Source organism: Amblyraja radiata, chromosome 9, assembly GCF_010909765.2.
Source record: "Amblyraja radiata isolate CabotCenter1 chromosome 9, sAmbRad1.1.pri, whole genome shotgun sequence".
NCBI classification, from domain to species: Eukaryota; Metazoa; Chordata; class Chondrichthyes; order Rajiformes; family Rajidae; genus Amblyraja; species Amblyraja radiata.
The window spans coordinates 44421994-44439056 of NC_045964.1; the positions used below are offsets into that span (position 1 = coordinate 44421994).

The 17063-nt window shown below is 43.1% G+C and overlaps 1 protein-coding gene across 13 annotated transcripts in view; it reads right to left on the bottom strand.

The window, feature by feature from the left end:
* Positions 1 to 17063, bottom strand: part of ktn1 (kinectin 1) — a 103646-nt gene that overhangs the window by 35308 nt on the left and 51275 nt on the right. For 8 of the 13 annotated variants that reach the window (XM_033027230.1, XM_033027225.1, XM_033027229.1 and 5 more), the window contains 11 exons: positions 15711 to 15779; positions 11774 to 11811; positions 11042 to 11132; positions 9813 to 9881; positions 5929 to 5966; positions 4941 to 5031; positions 4743 to 4796; positions 4004 to 4072; positions 2446 to 2483; positions 257 to 347; positions 60 to 113 (listed from right to left, as the gene is read on the bottom strand). In XM_033027230.1, the coding sequence (XP_032883121.1) occupies positions 60 to 113; positions 257 to 347; positions 2446 to 2483; positions 4004 to 4072; positions 4743 to 4796; positions 4941 to 5031; positions 5929 to 5966; positions 9813 to 9881; positions 11042 to 11132; positions 11774 to 11811; positions 15711 to 15779 (702 nt within the window). The remainder of the gene's footprint in view (positions 1 to 59; positions 114 to 256; positions 348 to 2445; positions 2484 to 4003; positions 4073 to 4742; positions 4797 to 4940; positions 5032 to 5928; positions 5967 to 9812; positions 9882 to 11041; positions 11133 to 11773; positions 11812 to 15710; positions 15780 to 17063) is intronic. The other 5 variants (XM_033027228.1, XM_033027227.1, XM_033027234.1 and 2 more) reach the window with 5 other exon arrangements.

Below are 17063 nucleotides of genomic sequence, written 5' to 3' on the forward strand. Positions count from 1 at the left end.
AATCATGAATTATTTCTTGGGTGCCTATAGAAACTCAAACCATGGAGGCATTTCATTACCTGTTGAGCACTTTGTACTTCACTTTTGAGCATTCCATTTTCTTTCCGCAAAGTCTGAAGAGGGACAAAAAAGTTTTGCAAAGAGAGGTGAAACTTCAAAATCAAGTATTCCGAATTGCAAATATATGTAGAAATTATGAAAATGCACAATAGCATCACAAACAAAAATTTCAAACAAAAATTTAGAGCCCAAATACCTGAATTGTTTGCTCATTACTTTCTATTTTAAAAATCTGAGACTCCAAAAGTCCTTCGATGGAATCCACTACTTCATTCTTCTCATGAATGCTATAGGCAAATAAACAGTCATTATAGACAATAGATGATAGACAATAGGTGCAGGAGTAGGCCATTCGGCCCTTCGAGCCAGCACCGCCATTCAATGAGATCATGGCTGATCATCCACAATCAGTACCTCGTTCCTGCCTTCTCCCCATATCCCCTGACTCCGCTATCTTTAAGAGCCCTATCTAGCTCTCTCTTGAAAGTATCCAGAGAACTGGCCTCCACTGCCCTCTGAGGCAGAGAATTCCACAGACTCACAACTCTCTGTGTGAAAAAGTGTTTCCTCATCTCCATTCTAAATGGCTTACTCCTTATTCTTAAACTGTGGCCCCTGGTTCTGGACTCCCCCAACATCTGGAACATGTTTCCTGCCTCTAGCGTGTCCAAACTCTTAATAACCTTATATGTTTCAATAAGATCCTCTTTCATCCTAAATTCCAGAGTATACAAGCCCAGCCGCTCCGTTCTCTCAGCATATGACAGTCCCGCCATCTCGAGAATTAACCTTGTGAACCTACGCTGCACTCCCACAATAGCAAGAATGTCCTTCCTCAAATTTGGAGACCAAAACTGCACACAATACTCCAGGTGTGTGTAGATTATCATTACTTCTTACTAACCAATTGTAGTGCTTGTTAGTAGAGCTCCGCCTACTATGCAGTTTATATTATCAGAAGTCAGTTTATGTAATTAGTCTGAGTAGTTGCTAAGCTTGCTGTAACACCATGCTGAAGTATACTGTGAGTAGACGTTAATAAATTTGTTGTACCCTGACGTGCATATGATGTGCCTTATTATATGGCGTCAGGAGTGGGATTCGAACCCATGCCTCCAACAGCAGTCAGTTCACCAGCCAGCACCTCAGAAACTTCGCTCAACGATGGGACTTTCGACATATCACCAGCAGCCCTGAATCTCCACAGTCCAACGGACTCGCCAATCTGGCTGTCCGGAGCGCAAAACAATTATTGGAGCGTTCACAAATTGCCAAATCTGACATCTGTGACGAGATGCTCAACCTAAGGAACATTGCCCGCGATCCCATTCTAGGTTCTCCAGCCTAACGACTGACGTCTCGCCAAACCCATGCTGCCCTGCCCATACCCCAGCAGCTGTTGCAGCCACAGGTCCGTTCACCTCCTGTTGTCCAGAAACAACTCCAGCTGAAGCGTGATGCGCAAAACCGATCTTTTGACAAGTCCAGCAAACCACTTAAACCCCTCTCCAGTGGACAGGTCATTCGCCTTCAAACCAACAAGGACCATGGCCGTATGGGTCACATTCACAGCCCTGCCAAAGAACCGCGCTCTTACCTGGTAAGCGCGGACGGAGGCCTTTACAGACGCAACCGTCAACATCTCCTTCCTGTGAAGGAACCACGTCCTGCGACTCCATATCCAGAGGCCACACGCTTGATGTACCCTCCCACTGTCGGGCCGACTACTCCCTCGTGCCCAGTTGCTGTACAACCACTGTGTCCCCTGCGGCCTCTCCACAGCGCTCAGCGCCTTGCTCACCGGCTTCGCCGCATCCACTCTGCGGGTCCCCGGTCACTTTCCCGATGAAAGGAGGAGACGTGGATTTATACCGCACGCTCGCCGAACGGGTCTGTAGGCCACCCCTTCGATATGGAGATTTTGTGTAATCATCTATACTTCCCCGCATGCGTTATTAGCGTTTCGGCGACTGTATTATTTAGTACCACGTATCAATGTGTTTTGGTTATTGGCTCGCATTTAGTTGTGCTTTATTTTGTTTCTACAAGGAAAGATGTGGATTGGTTACTTCTTACTAACCAATTACTTGTTAGTAGAGCTCCGCCTACTATGCAGTTTATATTATCAGAAGTTAGCTCATGTAATTAGTCTGAGCAGTTGCTAAGCTTGCTGTAACACCATGCTGAAGTATACTGCGATTAGACGTTAATGAATTGGTTGTACACTGACGTGCGTATGACGTGCCTTATTACAGTGTGGTCTCACTAGGGCACTGTAGAATTGCAAAAGGACCTCTTTGCTCCTATACTCAACTCCTCTTCTTATGAAGCATTTGCAAAATAAATTTGAATACAATTACTGTTGCTCCAAAACCTAGTACTTACATTTTCTGAAGTTCTGCTATTTTGGACACAGATGACATCTAAAATAAAAAACACAATGCATTATTTCATGTTATGATAGAATGGATAACTGATACCACTAGGAAACTGCCAGGCCAGCAGACATAATTATAAGGTTTTTTTTTTAACATGCAATTCAAAGGAGGGGGAAAAAATTATTGACATCCCCAAAAAATTCATAATCATATGCCATCACTAAATAAGCCCACAAAGTGCTGGAGTAACTCAGCGGTAAGGCAGCATCTCTGGAGAACATAGATAGGCAACATTTCAGGTTCAGAATCCTTTAGCAGTTCGAAGAAGGGTCACAACCCAAAATGTCACCTATCCGTGTTTTCCAGGGATGCTGCCTGACCGTTGAGTTACACCAGAATTGTGTGGTTTTTTTATTTTGTAAACCAGCATCTGCTATTCCTTGTGCCATCATTAAACAACCATATTTCTTATTTAATTTTATTATCTATTAAAAACTGAACAAGCTAGACTGCTTTAGTTAGATCGGTATTTCAATTCCTTCACTATCACCTGATCTCGCCATGTACATCCCTCATTTTTAATAATCACCTTAATTCTTAATTTAACACAAACCATCTCTCTCAATTTCTTTGCAATGATTCTCTCATGAACAACATAATGGGAAAATAAACAGTTAACCAATAAATCTTTTTTTTAAGTATGTCTAATTTCTTCAGTTTTGAATATGCAGATTAAACCTAAAAATAATTCACAATATTTTCTTCTCCACATCTACCCTGGCACAGCCTGGAAGAATACTATATGTTTCAGAGTTTCTCTTCCATTCTTCTAAACTCCAAAAAAGAGATCTTGTCTCCTTAAATTCTTCTCATATGGCAATCCTACCATCCAGGAATTAGACTAATGATTTGCATTTTTGCTGTACTCTCTCTATAACAAGTATACCTTTTTGAATCTTTCAGCCATTTAAAAAGAAACCCCAGCATTTCTGCAGAAATTGGTAACCTTCCCATGTTTCCACTCTTCTATGCTGTTGTCCACTCATTCCGTGTGTCGATACACTTTTGAGACATATTACCTCAATGTCACACTTAAATATGGGAAAATTTGACAAATGGATTCAATTACAGTGTAATCTTTTTAAACAGCAATTAAAATTCTGTGCAAAACACAAAGTGCTGGAGGACCTAGAAAAAAGTGGGGGCAAGACACAACATGGTAAGTGATAGGTGGATACTGGTGAGAGGTGATTGGCAGATGGGTTGAGTAAGTGATAAAGGCTAGAGGTGAAAAGGAAACAAAAGAGTGTCAGCTAAGGAGAGGAAGTGTGAAACACAAAACTGGAGGGAGGGTGTGGGTGGAAGGTGAAAGAGGGAGGAAAAGGGGTATGGTTGTTTCGGGAATGGGAGATGAGTGTACAAAGATCATAATTAGTAGCTTGGATTTATTAATTCCTCTTTTTGGTGAATGGAAATGTGCAACTAGATTACTTGACCTAATGTTAATATTCAAAACCACAAAGCCTAGTTTGAAATCGGCAAGAAAGTAATCAGCTACAATTCACCTGTTCAGCATTTTGCACTTCAAGTTCTTGAATCTTTTGTCTTAAGCTTTTATTTTCCTTCTTCATGTTCTTTAAAATGAAATAGAAGACGTTAATCAATTTATGCGTAAAGCTTAGAATGCACATTCAGAAATATTTTTGGTTCAATAAGTTATCCCATTACTAATTAAAATTTGTATAAATAGGCATTCTTAGGAATTGCCCATTTAGCTCACAAGGTTTCAGCAACAGAAGTGTCTGCTTTTATGTATGTTAGTGGTTGTTATTGGGCCAGGAATCCAGAGGCACAAGTTCATGGAATCAGAGTGTGACAGCACAGAAATGGACCCTGCAGTCTATGCTGCCTGTTGCACTTACCTACAGTAATCCCATTAATCCTCATTAAGACTGTAGCCTTTGGTGTCGGAGCTTCAAATGCATGTCCGAATGCTTCCTAACTTCATAAGATAATCTGCCTTCCCACTTCCTCAGGCAGGACATTCCCAAATCAAGCATTATGTCAAAACACACCCTTAGACATCCTCTAAACCTCCTACCTTGACCCTCTTGTCTTCGACACCCTCATCTAGGAAGAATTTTTTTTTAAACTCTAACCTCCAATAATCTTCTATAGCCCAATCAGGTCATCCCTCAACCTCATCGATTCCATAAGGCGAGACCAATTATACAAGATTCAGAGAAATCATAAATTCTTTCTTGGGTACCTATAGAAACTCAAACCATGGAGGCATTTCATTACCTGTTGAGCACTTTGTACTTCACCTTTGAGCATTCCATTTTCCTTCCGCAAAGCCTTTAGAGGGACAAAAAAGTTTTGCAAAGAGAGGTGAAACTTCAAAATCAAGTATTCCGAATTGCAAATATATGCAGAAATTATGAAAATGCACAATGACCATCACAAACAAAAATTTCAAAGAAAAATTTAGAACCAAAATACCTGAATTGTTTGCTCATTACTTTCTATTTTAAAAATCTGAGACTCCAAAAGACCTTCGATGGAATCCACTGCTTCATTCTTCTCATGAATGCTATAGACAAATAAACAGTCATTATAGACAATAGATGATAGACAATAGATGCAGGAGTAGGCCATTCGGCCTTTCGAGCCAGCACCACCATTCTATGTGATCATTCCTGCCTTCTCCCCATATCCCCTGACTCCGCAATCTTTAAGAGCCCTATCTAGCTCTCTCTTGAAAGTATCCAGTGAGCTGGCCTCCACTGCCCTCTGAGGCAGAGAATTCCACAGACTCACAACTCTCTGTGTGAAAAAGTGTTTCCTCATCTCCGTTCTAAATGGCTTACCCCTTATTCTTAAATTGTGGCCCCTGGTTCTGGACTCCCCCAACATCTGGAACATGTTTCCTGCCTCTAGCGTGTCCAAACTCTTAATAATCTTATATGTTTCAATAAGATCCTCTTTCATCCTAAATTCCAGAGTATACAAGCCCAGCCGCTCCATTCTCTCAGCATATGACTGTCCCGCCATCTCGAGAATTAACCTTGTGAACCTACTCTGCACTCCCTCAATAGCAGGAATGTCCTTCCTCAAATTTGGAGACCAAAACTGCACACAATACTCCAGGTGCGTGTAGATTGGTTACTTCTTACTAACCAATTGTAGTGCTTGTTAGTAGAGCTCTGCCTACTATGCAGTTTATATTATCAGAAGTCAGCTCATGTAATTAGTCTGAGCAGTTGCTAAGCTTGCTGTAACACCATGCTGAAGTATACTGTGAGTAGACGTTGATAAATTTGTTGTTCATTTACATGCGTATGACGTGCCTTATTACAGTGTGGTCTCACTAGGGCTCTGTAGAATTGCAAAAGGACCTCTTTGCTCCTATACTCAACTCCTCTTCTTATGAAGCATTTGCAAAATAAATTTGAATACAATTACTGTTGCTCCAAAACCTACTACTTACATTTTCTGAAGTTCTGCTATTCTGGACACAGAAGACATCTAAAATAAGAAACACAATGCATTATTTCATGTTATGATAGAATGGGTAACTGATACTGCTAGGAAACTGCCAGGCCAGCAGACATAATTACAAGGGGTTTTTTTGAACATGCAATTCAAAGGAGGAGGAAAAATTATTGAGATCCCCAAAAAAATTCATAATCATATGCCATCACTAAATAAGCACACAAAGTGCTGGAGTAACTCAGCGGTAAGGCAGCATCTCTGGAGTGCACCTGTAGAAGGCATGCTCTCTACTGTGCACCTGTAGAAGTTCGAGACAAACCGACTCTCCGTAATCTTCTCAGGAAGTAGAAGCGCTGATGAGCTTTCTTGATAATTGCATTAGTGTTCTCGGACCAGGAAAGATCTTCAGATGTGCACGCCCAGGAATTTGAAGCTCTTGACCCTTTCAACCATCGACCCGTTGATATAAACGGGACTGTGGGTCCCCATCCTACTCCTTCCGAAGTCCACAATCAGTTCCTTGGTTTTGCTGGTGTTGAGGGCCAGGTTATTATGCTGGCACCATATGGACAGTTGCTCAATCTCTCTTCTGAACTCTGACTCATCCCCATCAGTGATACGTCCCACAACAGTGGTGTCGTCAGCGAACTTGATGATGGAGTTCGCACTGTGACCGGTTACGCAGTCATGAGTATAGAGTGAGTACAGCAGGGGGCCGAGCACGCAGCCTAGAGGTGCTCCCGTGCTGATTGTTATCGAGGTTGACACATTTCCACCAATACGAACAGACTGTGGTCTGTGAATGAGGAAGTCGAGGATCCAATTGTAGAGGGATGCGCAGAGACCCGGTTCTGCGAGTTTGGTAACCAGCTTGGAGGGGATGATTGTGTTAAATGCCGAGCTGTAATTGATGAATAACAGCCTGACATATGAGTTTTTGTTGTCCAAGTGGTCCAGAGCGGAGTGGAGGGCCAGCGAGATCGCATCCACCGTTGATCTGTTGTGGCGGTAAGCGAACTGCAGTGGGTCCAGGTTTTTGTCGAGGTAGGAGTTGATTTGCTCCATGATCAACCTCTCAAAGCACTTCATCACCACCGGCATTAGTGCCACTGGTCGATAGTCATTGAGGCACATCACCTTACTCTTCTTGGGCACTGGTATAATTGATGCTCTTTTAAAGCAGGTGGGGACCTCAGACCTCAGAAGTGAGAGGTTGAAAATGTCCGTAAAAACTCCAGCCAGTTGGACCGCACAGGTTTTTAGAACACGACCGGGTATACCATCAGGTCCAGGCACTTTTCGAGGGTACACCCCTCTGAAGGATTTCCCGACCTCGGCCTCTGTAACTGAGACTGAAATACCATCACAGCGAATGGGGGCTCGGGAAGGCACATCAGTATTCTCCCTATCAAAGCGTGCGTAAAACGCATTGAGCTCGTCAGGGAGTGATGTTTCGCCGACATTCGAGCTGCCTCCTGGTTTCGCCTTATAGGAGGTGATTGCATTCAGGCCCCACCACAGCTGCCGAACATCTGTCTCATCCTCCAGTTTGGAACAGAAGTCCCTTTTGGCCTTTTTGATGGCCTTACCAAGGTCGTATCTGGACTTCTTGTAGGCCACTGTATCATCGGACGTGAATGCCCGGTGTCTGGACTTCAGAAGAGTGCGGATCTCAAAGTTCATCCAAGGTTTCTGATTGGGAAACACTCGGAAGGTTTTTGTAGGGATGCAGTCCTCCACACAGAAAAGTCTGTAACGACTGTGGCGTATTCGTTCAAGTCCGTTGCCGAGTCCTTGAACATTGCCCAGTCTACAGACTCCAAACAGTCCTGGAGTTGTTCCTCTGCCCCCCCCCCCCGACCAGCTCTGCACTGTCCTCACTTCTGCGGGTGCGCTTTTCAATTGCTGCCTGTATGGTCGGATTTATCGAAGGGAGGGCGAGGGATAGAACGATAGGCATTCTTGATGGTGGTGTAGCAGTGGTCGAGCAGTGGTCGATGGTGTTTGGTCCTCTGGTGCAGCAGGAGACATGTTGGTGGAAGTAGAGAGCATGCTGACCGGTTGCATTGTGGCTTGGTTCGGCAACTTGAGCGCCCTGGAGAGGAAAAGACTACCAAAAGTAGTAAACACTGCCCAGTCCATCATCGGCTCTGACCTTCCTTCAATCGAGGGGATTTATCGCAGTCGCTGCCTCAAAAAGGCTGGCAGTATCATCAGAGACCCACACCATCCTGGCCTCACACTCATCTCCCTGCTACCTTCAGGCAGAAGGTACAGGAGCCTGAAGACTGCAACAACCAGGTTCAGGAATAGGTACTTCCCCACAGCCATCAGGCTATTAAACCTGCCTCGGACAAAACTCTGATTATAGGTGGCCCATTATCTGCTATTTGCACTTTATCAGTTTATTTGGTTATGTGTGTATATATTTATATTGTGGTATATGGACACACTGATCTGTTTTGTAGTAAATGCCTACTATGTTCTGTGTGCTAAGCATAGGAAGAATTTAATTGTCCTATCTGGGACACATGACAATAAACTCACTTGAACTTGAACTTAGAGAACATAGATAGGCGACGTTTTCGGTTCAGAATCCTTTAGCAGTCCGAAGAAGGGTCACCTACCCGAAATGTCACCTATCTGTGTTTTCCAGGGATGCTGCCTGACCGTTGAGTTACACCAGAAGTGTGTGTTTTTTTATTTTGTAAACGAGCATCTGCTATTCCTTGTGCCATCATTAAACAACCATATTTCTTAATTAATTTGATTATCTATTAAAAACTGAACAAGCTAGACTGCTTTAGTTAGATCTGTATTTCAATTCCTTCACTATCACCTGATCCCACCATGTACATCTCCTCATTTTTAATAATCACCTTAATTGTTAATTTAACACAAACCATCTCTCTCAATTTCTTTGCAATGATTCTCTCATGAAACAAGATAATGGGAAAATAAACAGTTAACCAATAAATATTTTTTTTAAGTATGTCTAATTTCTTCAGTTTTGAATATGCAGATTAAACTTAAAAATAATTCATAATATTTTCTTCTCATCTACCCTGGAAGAATACTATACGTTTCAAAGAGTTCATCTTTCATTCTCGAAAGAAGAGATCTTGTCTCCTTAATTTCTTCTCATATGGCAATCCTACCATCCAGGAATTAGACTAATGATTTGCATTTTTGCTGTACTCTCTCTATAACAAGTATACCTTTTTGAAACTTTCAGCCATTTAAAAAGAAACCCCAGCATTTCTGCAGAAATGGGTAACCTTCCCATTTTTCCACTCTTCTATGCTGTTGTCCACTCATTCAGTGTGTCAATACACTTTTGGGACATATTACCTCAATGTCAAACTTAAATATGGAGAAATTTGAATCAAATCTTACAGGTCAATTATAAATATAAGTGACAAATGGATTCAATTACAGTGTAATCTTTTTAAACAGCAATTAAAATTCTGTGCAAAACACAAAGTGCTGGAGGACCTAGAAAAAAGTGGGGGCAAGACATAGCATGGTAAGTGATAGGTGGATACTGGTGAGAGGTGGGGGGGTGATTGGCAGATGGGTTGAGTAAGTGATAAAGGCTAGAGGTGAAAAGGAAACAAAAGAGTGTCAGCTAAGGAGAGGAAGTGTGAAACACAAATCTGGAGGGAGGGTGTGGGTGGAAGGGGAAAGAGGGAGGAAAAGGGGTATGGTTGTTTCGGGAATGGGAGATGAGTGTACAAAGATCATATTAGTAGCTTGGATTTATTATTTTTTCTTATAGGTGAATGCAAAGGTGCAGCTAGATTACTTGACCTAATGTAAATATTCAAAGCCACAAATCCTGGTTTAAAATCGTTACGAAAGTAATCAGCTACAATTCACCTGTTCAGCCTTTTGCACTTCAAGTTCTTGAATCTTTTGTCTTAAGCTTTTATTTTCCTTCTTCATGTTCTTTAAAATGAAATAGAAGACGTTAATCAATTTATGCGTAAAGCTTAGAATGCACATTCAGAAATATTTTTGGTTCATAAGTTATCCCATTACTAATTAAAATTTGTATAAATAGGCATTCTTAGGAATTGCCCATTTAGCTCACAAGGTTTCAGCAACAGAAGTGTCTGCTTTTATGTATGTTAGCGGTTATGTTATTGGGCCAGGAATCCAGAGACACAAGTTCATGGAATCAAGAGTGTGACAGCACAGAAATGGACCCTGCAGTCTATGCTGCCTGTTCCACTTACCTACAGTTATCCCATTCATCCTCATTAAGACTGTAGCCTTTGGTGTCGGAGCTTCAAATGCTTGTCTGAATGCTTCTTAACTTCACAAGATAATCTGCCTTCCCAGTTCCTCAGGCAGGACATTCCCAACTCAAGCATTATGTCAAAACACACCCTTAGACACCCTCTAAACCTCCTACCTTGACCCTCTTGTCTTCGACACCCTCGTCAAGGAAGAACATTTTTTTAAACTCTAACCTCTAATAATCTTCTATAGCCCAATCAGGTCATCCCTCAACCTCATCGATTCCAGGCAAAACAAATCTAGCCCATGGAGTCATTTATTAGAAATGTCATGGTCCAATCCAGGCAACACCTTGACGAGGCTTCTTGATACCAACTCCAACGCAATCATATCCTCCCGAAAGTGTGGTGACCACGAATGCATTCAATATGCCATCGTAGGCAGTGGTACATTATAAGATATTGTTTTTCATGTTAAAGAGATGTTAAATGTTGGTCAAATCAGTACTGCTCATACTCCTTTACCATGAGAACTCATATTTACTTCAGAACATAGCGAGGACCTATGCTCAATGGATCACCATTCAACCCAACGCTATGAACATTGAATTCTCCAATTTTAGGTAACTACCAACCCAAACCACAACTCCCCCCATTTCTCTCCCACCTTTCCTTCCACTACCAGCTTGCTGAAAGGAACAGGATTATAAAAGAAATATTGTCCATAACATCACACATTGACATCATTTTTTTTTTTAAAGTCGTTTTCAAAAAAATCCCAAAGAAAAGCTTGAATTGCTAGCTGAAGGTGGCTTGAACAAAATATTCTATGATGGAGGAGTTTGCAAAGGTTAGTATTTGACATACCTCAATTTCTTCCCCTTTATTTGCCATCTGAATAAGTCCGGATTCCAGAAGCTCTTCAACTGTTTTTATTTTCTCATCTCGTTCCTGAAGACTGATTTTTCATAAAACAAAAAAAATCAAACACACGCAAATATCGGTTATGGGTTAGCACCTCATTGCAGCAGTGGCGTAGTTTGTAAACAGTCTCGCTGCACCCCTAAAGAGTTACGACAAATAAAAGAAAGATAACCCTAGAGTCTGCAAGAGCAGGGGCAGAAGATCCCTACATCCCCCTCTACAGCGCCTGTTCCCTCCTCATCAGTAACAGGGGTAATGATATCCTGCAAACTGTGGTTTTTTACCCGTCGCTGGACTTTGCGTGACTGACTTCTCAAGACGTACTGCACAGTGCGATTTCCCTGCACACCCTCTAACAAGCACTTCTTCTTTCCCTGATGTATTCTGAGGCACTTTGCTGTTGTTACTTTCTGCCAACCACAAGAACAGACCTGGAGCTTCTTTCCCTCTACCACTGAGCCCGCTGTCCTTCATTGATGTGCCAATCCTATTCATAGTCTTTTCCGTTCCGTGGTCTGTAGCTGGGTATTTAGTTGGATAACACTTTGGTTTTTGGCTTGGTTTTCTTAGCTAAGCGTTTATCCTGGAGTTATAGCACAAGTACTTGGTGCTTTAAAAAAAAAAATTGTAACTGAAATAGCACTGGATTAAATAGTATGATAAAAGGTAACTCACCCTATTTGCATCTGATCCATCTTGCAAAAAACTGAAGACTAGATACAAAAGAAAGGTAAACATCTAAACATCTGAAAAGAGTAAGAAGCAGATTCTTATAAAGAACAATTATGAAAAATATCCTCAAATTAATTTTCCTCCTTTAAACCAGATTTGAGATAGTCTTTAGGAGCGGTACATTCAGAAAAAAACTTATTTGTCAGGGTGGACAGAGAATTAACATGGGAGGCAGCTGGAAGCTCAAAGCCAACCCTGTAAACTGAATCCCTGTGCTCCACAAAGCAGACATCCAACCTGCCTGTGGTCTCTCCAATGCAGAGTAGAGTAACACTGAATGCAGTGCACAAGATTGAAAGAAATATAAAAATGAAATGCTCCTTCACCTGATGCAATTCCCTTGTAATTCACTCGATAGTTCTGTTGGGTCAATGAATGGTGGGAAGAGGCAACTGAGAGGTTGTGACTCTGTAAGGGATCGCGAGGTTAGTGACACTGCATCAGGCTACAGATAGATTGCACAATTGGACATAAAGTTTGGAAAATGGGGCAAAACATGGCAGGTCAGGCAGCATTTGTGGAGGGAAATGGGAAGTCGACATTTCAGGTTGAAACCCTTAACATGGACTCATTGTATCCGCAGTCTCTTGTGGCTCTACCTTTATAAATTAAGCTTGATATGGGGAAGTTCAACATCATGCACTTTTATAAGAGAAATCAAAAGGTAGATTAAGTGGAATAAGATTACAAGTACAGATAAATCCAAGTGATTAGTTTAGTTTAGAGATACAGCATGGCAACAAGCCCTTCGGCCCAACAAGTCCACAGTGACCAGCGATCACCCATTCACGTTAGATCTATGTTACCCCACTTTTCCATCCACTCAAGCACTCGAGGTCAGGATCAAACCCGGGCCCCTGGTGTTGTGAGGGAGCAGCTCTACCAGCTGTGCTATCCCAATGCAGTGTTCCAATGCATAAATCAGAAATTGTTAGTAGGCAGATGCCGCAAGTAGTTAAGATCGCATTTGGCACATTATTCTTTATTGCAAAAAGGCTGGAGTTTAGTAATGGAAAAATTGTGTTACAAATTGGACAGCCATAAAGATGCCATTTAGCCTTTCACATCCATGCCGACCAGTGAGCATCCATCCATGTTAATTCCATTTTATAGCACTTGCTCAGAGTCTTCTCTATACCGAGGTAATTCAAGTGCTTTTCTAAAAACTTCCTAAATGCTGTCAATAACTCTGCTTCCATCACTGATTAAGGCATTGCAGACCTGGTAATCACTATTCTCTGGGTGAAAATGTCTTCCTTCGATCCCCTCTAAATCTCTTACCCTGAATTTATTTTCTCTAGTTTTATCTAGGCGGCGCGACTCTCGTCTGCAGCGGCCTCTGCAGTCCGTCTGCGTTTTTATTATTTTATGTCTATGTTTTAATGTAGTTTTTGTTATTTTTGTTGGGGTATGTTTGTGGGGGGGTGGGGGTGGTGTGGGGGGGGTTGGGGGTAACTTTTAAATCTCTCCCTGCACGGGAGACCCGACCTTTTCTTTGTCGGGTCTCCGTTGTCGTTGGGGCTGCAACGAGGAGCGGCCTCCAACAGGAAGACCGGGGGCTCCAGTGCCGACACTCACCTCACCGTCACGGAGCTGGCCGAGTCCAGAGCAGGTGGAGCTGTGGTGGACGCTGCTGCGGCCCGACCCCCGGAGATTCGGTGGCTGCAACTGCGGGTTTGGCGGACGGCACCAGGAGCCCGCGGGTCCCTGGAGGGAGACCGCTTTTCAGGGCTCCCGCAACGGCGACTTCTCCCGCCCGAGTTGCGGGGTTGAAGAGCTCCTGGAGCGGGGCTTTACATCACCGCCCCGCGCGGCTTGGAATGGCCGCGGGAGTTTGCGAGCGCACGCCGGGGGCTCTAACACCAAGACCCGGTGTGCGACCTTGCATCACCCGGCGTGGCTCAAATGACCACGGGACAATCGCCATCGCCCGCCGGGGGCTTTGACTTTGACTCTGACATCTGGGGGGAGAGTGCAGTGGAGAGAAAAGTTTTTTTGGCCTTCCATCACAGCGATGTGATGGATGTTTATGTAAAATATGTTGTGTCTTGGGTCTATTTGTTTGTAATGTATGGCTGCAGAAACAGCATTTCGTTTGGACCTCAAGGGGTCCAAATGACAATAAATTGAATTGAATTGAATTGAATTGAATCTACATCTGATAAGGGAGAAAGTTTCCTGCAGTCCAAACTATTTATGCCTCCCAGTCGTATACACATCAATCATGTCTCCTCTTAAGGGCCTGTCCCACTTTGCGATTTTATGAGCGACGACGGGCGTCAGTGACTGACGCCCGATGTCCCCTAAAAACCGTCAAGTAGTACGACACAGCCGCTTCAAGGTACGACATTCCGCGTCACCATAGGACAGGACACGCATCATCATAGGACGGCATGTGACAGCATATAATAGCGCCTGTGACATCACAGCCGTCAAGCGCCGTCAATATATGTCCACCCGTGACACTATACGGCAAGATACAACAGGTTGTGTCATCTGGGGCACGTGACGTAATTTGATTACCCAGCTCCCCTATAAATCATGACGCATCGTTGTCGCATAGTGACGCACAATAAATTAGCATAGGCAATGACCGTGCGTCACCACGCGTCACCAGTTCGTCATCGTGCGAAAGGGTGCACGACATGATAAGACACGCAGATGTCGCGCGAGGATTTTGAACGTTCCAAAATCCTGTGGCGGCTGGGAGACACCGCGCGTCACTACATGCGTCACCACGCATCACGACCCGACCACGACGCGACAACCTCTTTTCAGGCTGTCACCTAAAATGTCGCCCAAGTGGGACAGGCCCTTTAACCTCCTCCACTCCCTTGCCCCTCCAGTCTAACCTCACAGCTGAACTGCTTCAACCCAGGAAACATCCAGGCGAATCTCATCTACACCTTCTCCAAAGCTATTACCGCTTTCCTCACAGTTTGGTAAGTAGAAGTGCATTCAGGTGATATTGGATACCTAACCCACAAAAAGATATAGTAGTATTGGAGGCAGTCCACGAGATTCACCAAGCTTAATTCCTAGGGTAAGAGGACTGTCCTCCCAGGAGAAGCTAAACAGGTTGAACTGGTATTCTTTGTTCAGAAGAATAAGCAGTGATCTTTTTAAAAGATGCAAGATATTAAGGGGGAGTGATGAGGATATGTTTTCAGTAGTGGGAGAGTTTCTAAAGACAAGGCACTGGTCATTGAAATTAGAGGTGCAGAGTAATAGCTTCTCAGAGAGGATAGTGATTTGTCTACACTGTGGAGGTTGGGTCATTAATCATTAAAATGGAAGTAGATAAGTTGTTGAAAAATCAGGGAATGAAGGACTCTGTTGAACTGACACAATAAAGCCGAAGGAATACATTGTATACAGATACTGATAAGGTAGAATGCAAGGACCAGAGGAACTCTTTCCAGGAAACACAAAATGCTGGAGTAACTCAGTGGGTCAGGCAGCATCGTTGGAGAACATGAATATGCGATTTCGGGTTGAGACCCTTCTCAGACTGATTATAGTTGGGGAGAAAAGGCTGGAAGAGGTCGGCAGGACAAAGCCAGGTATGTGCTAGGTGAATATAGGTGAGAGGATGCTTGGATTGGCAGATGGTTGGACAAAAGGCCAGAGATGAAAAGACAAAAAGCTGTGAGATACAGAGATAAGAGGTGTAAATGGGAAGCCAAGAGGAAGAGGTATGGGTGGATGGCGATGGGGGCACATGTGATGGAGGGAAAGGGGATTGGGATTGTGGGAAAAATGGGTGCATATCCAGAAAAGTTTGGGAGAACAGAGGTGCGAGTTTAGATGCAGTCACTGTCAACAATGGTAGAGGGGAAGTATTCTAAACTATAAGTAGTTAAACCATAAAGTAACCTACCTGATTGGATGTCTGAACTTGCAACTTTTGTACTTCAGCTGTTAAAGTCTTCTTATCTTTCTGCAAACTCTACATATAAAATAGAAATAGTTATATTTTTCATTTATAAATCATTTAATATGGGCAAAATACGACTATTTGTTCTTTCAGTTGAGACCAGGTCAATGTTGGTGATATTGTTGCACCATTCTGCTCGATTGCTCTATAGCCATTGCACGTTTCAAGAGTCAAGAGTGTTTAATTGTCAGATATACCAAAACAGTACAATGAAATTCTTACCTGCAGCAGCACAACAGGTTTGCAAACACAGTACTCATTAATCCACATAATAATCAAACAACAAAGGATCAATAAATTAAAAACCTCCAATATATGCTTGGATTGGAAGATGTGGTTGGCTACCCATGACTGCGTAGCCAACCACAGTGCAAACTCCATCATCAAGTTCGCTGATGACACCACTGTTGTGGGACGTATCACTGATGGGGATGAGTCAGAGTACAGAAGAGAGATCGAGCAACTGTCCATATGGTGTCAGCGCAATAACCTGGCCCTCAACACCAGCAAAACCAAGGAACTGATTGTGGACTTTGGAAGGAGTAGGAGGGGGATCCACAGCCCCATTTATATCAACGGGTCGATGGTTGAAAGGGTCAAGAACTTCAAATTCCTGGGCGTGCACATCTCTTTCCTGGTCCGAGAACACTAACGCAATTATCAAAAAAGCTCATCAGCGCCTCTACTTCCTGAGAAGATTACGGAGAGTCGGTTTGTCAAGGAAGACTCTCTCTAACTTCTACAGGTGCACAGTAGAGAGCATGCTGACCGGTTGCATCGTGGCTTGGTTCGGCAATTTGAGCGCCCTGGAGAGGAAAAGACTACAAAAAGTAGTAAACACTGCCCAGTCCATCATCGGCTCTGACCTTCCTTCCATCGAGGGGATTTATCGCAGTCGCTGCCTCAAAAAGGCTGGCAGTATCATCAAAGACCCACACCATCCTGGCCGCACACTCATCTCCCTGCTACCTTCAGGCAGAAGGTACAGGAGCCTGAAGACTACAATCACCAGGTTCAGGAATAGCTACTTCCCCACAGCCATCAGGCTATTAAACCTGGCTCAGACAAAACTCTGATTATTAATAACCACTTTCTGCTATTTGCACTTTATCAGTTTATTTATTCATGTGCGTATATATTTATATCATGGTATATGGACACATTTATCTGTTTTGTAGTAAATGCCTACAATTTTCTGTGTGCTTAAGCAAAGCAAGAATTTCATTGTCCTATACAGGGACACATGACAATAAACTCACTTGAACTTGATATAGTGCAAGATCAAAAAAGCCTGAA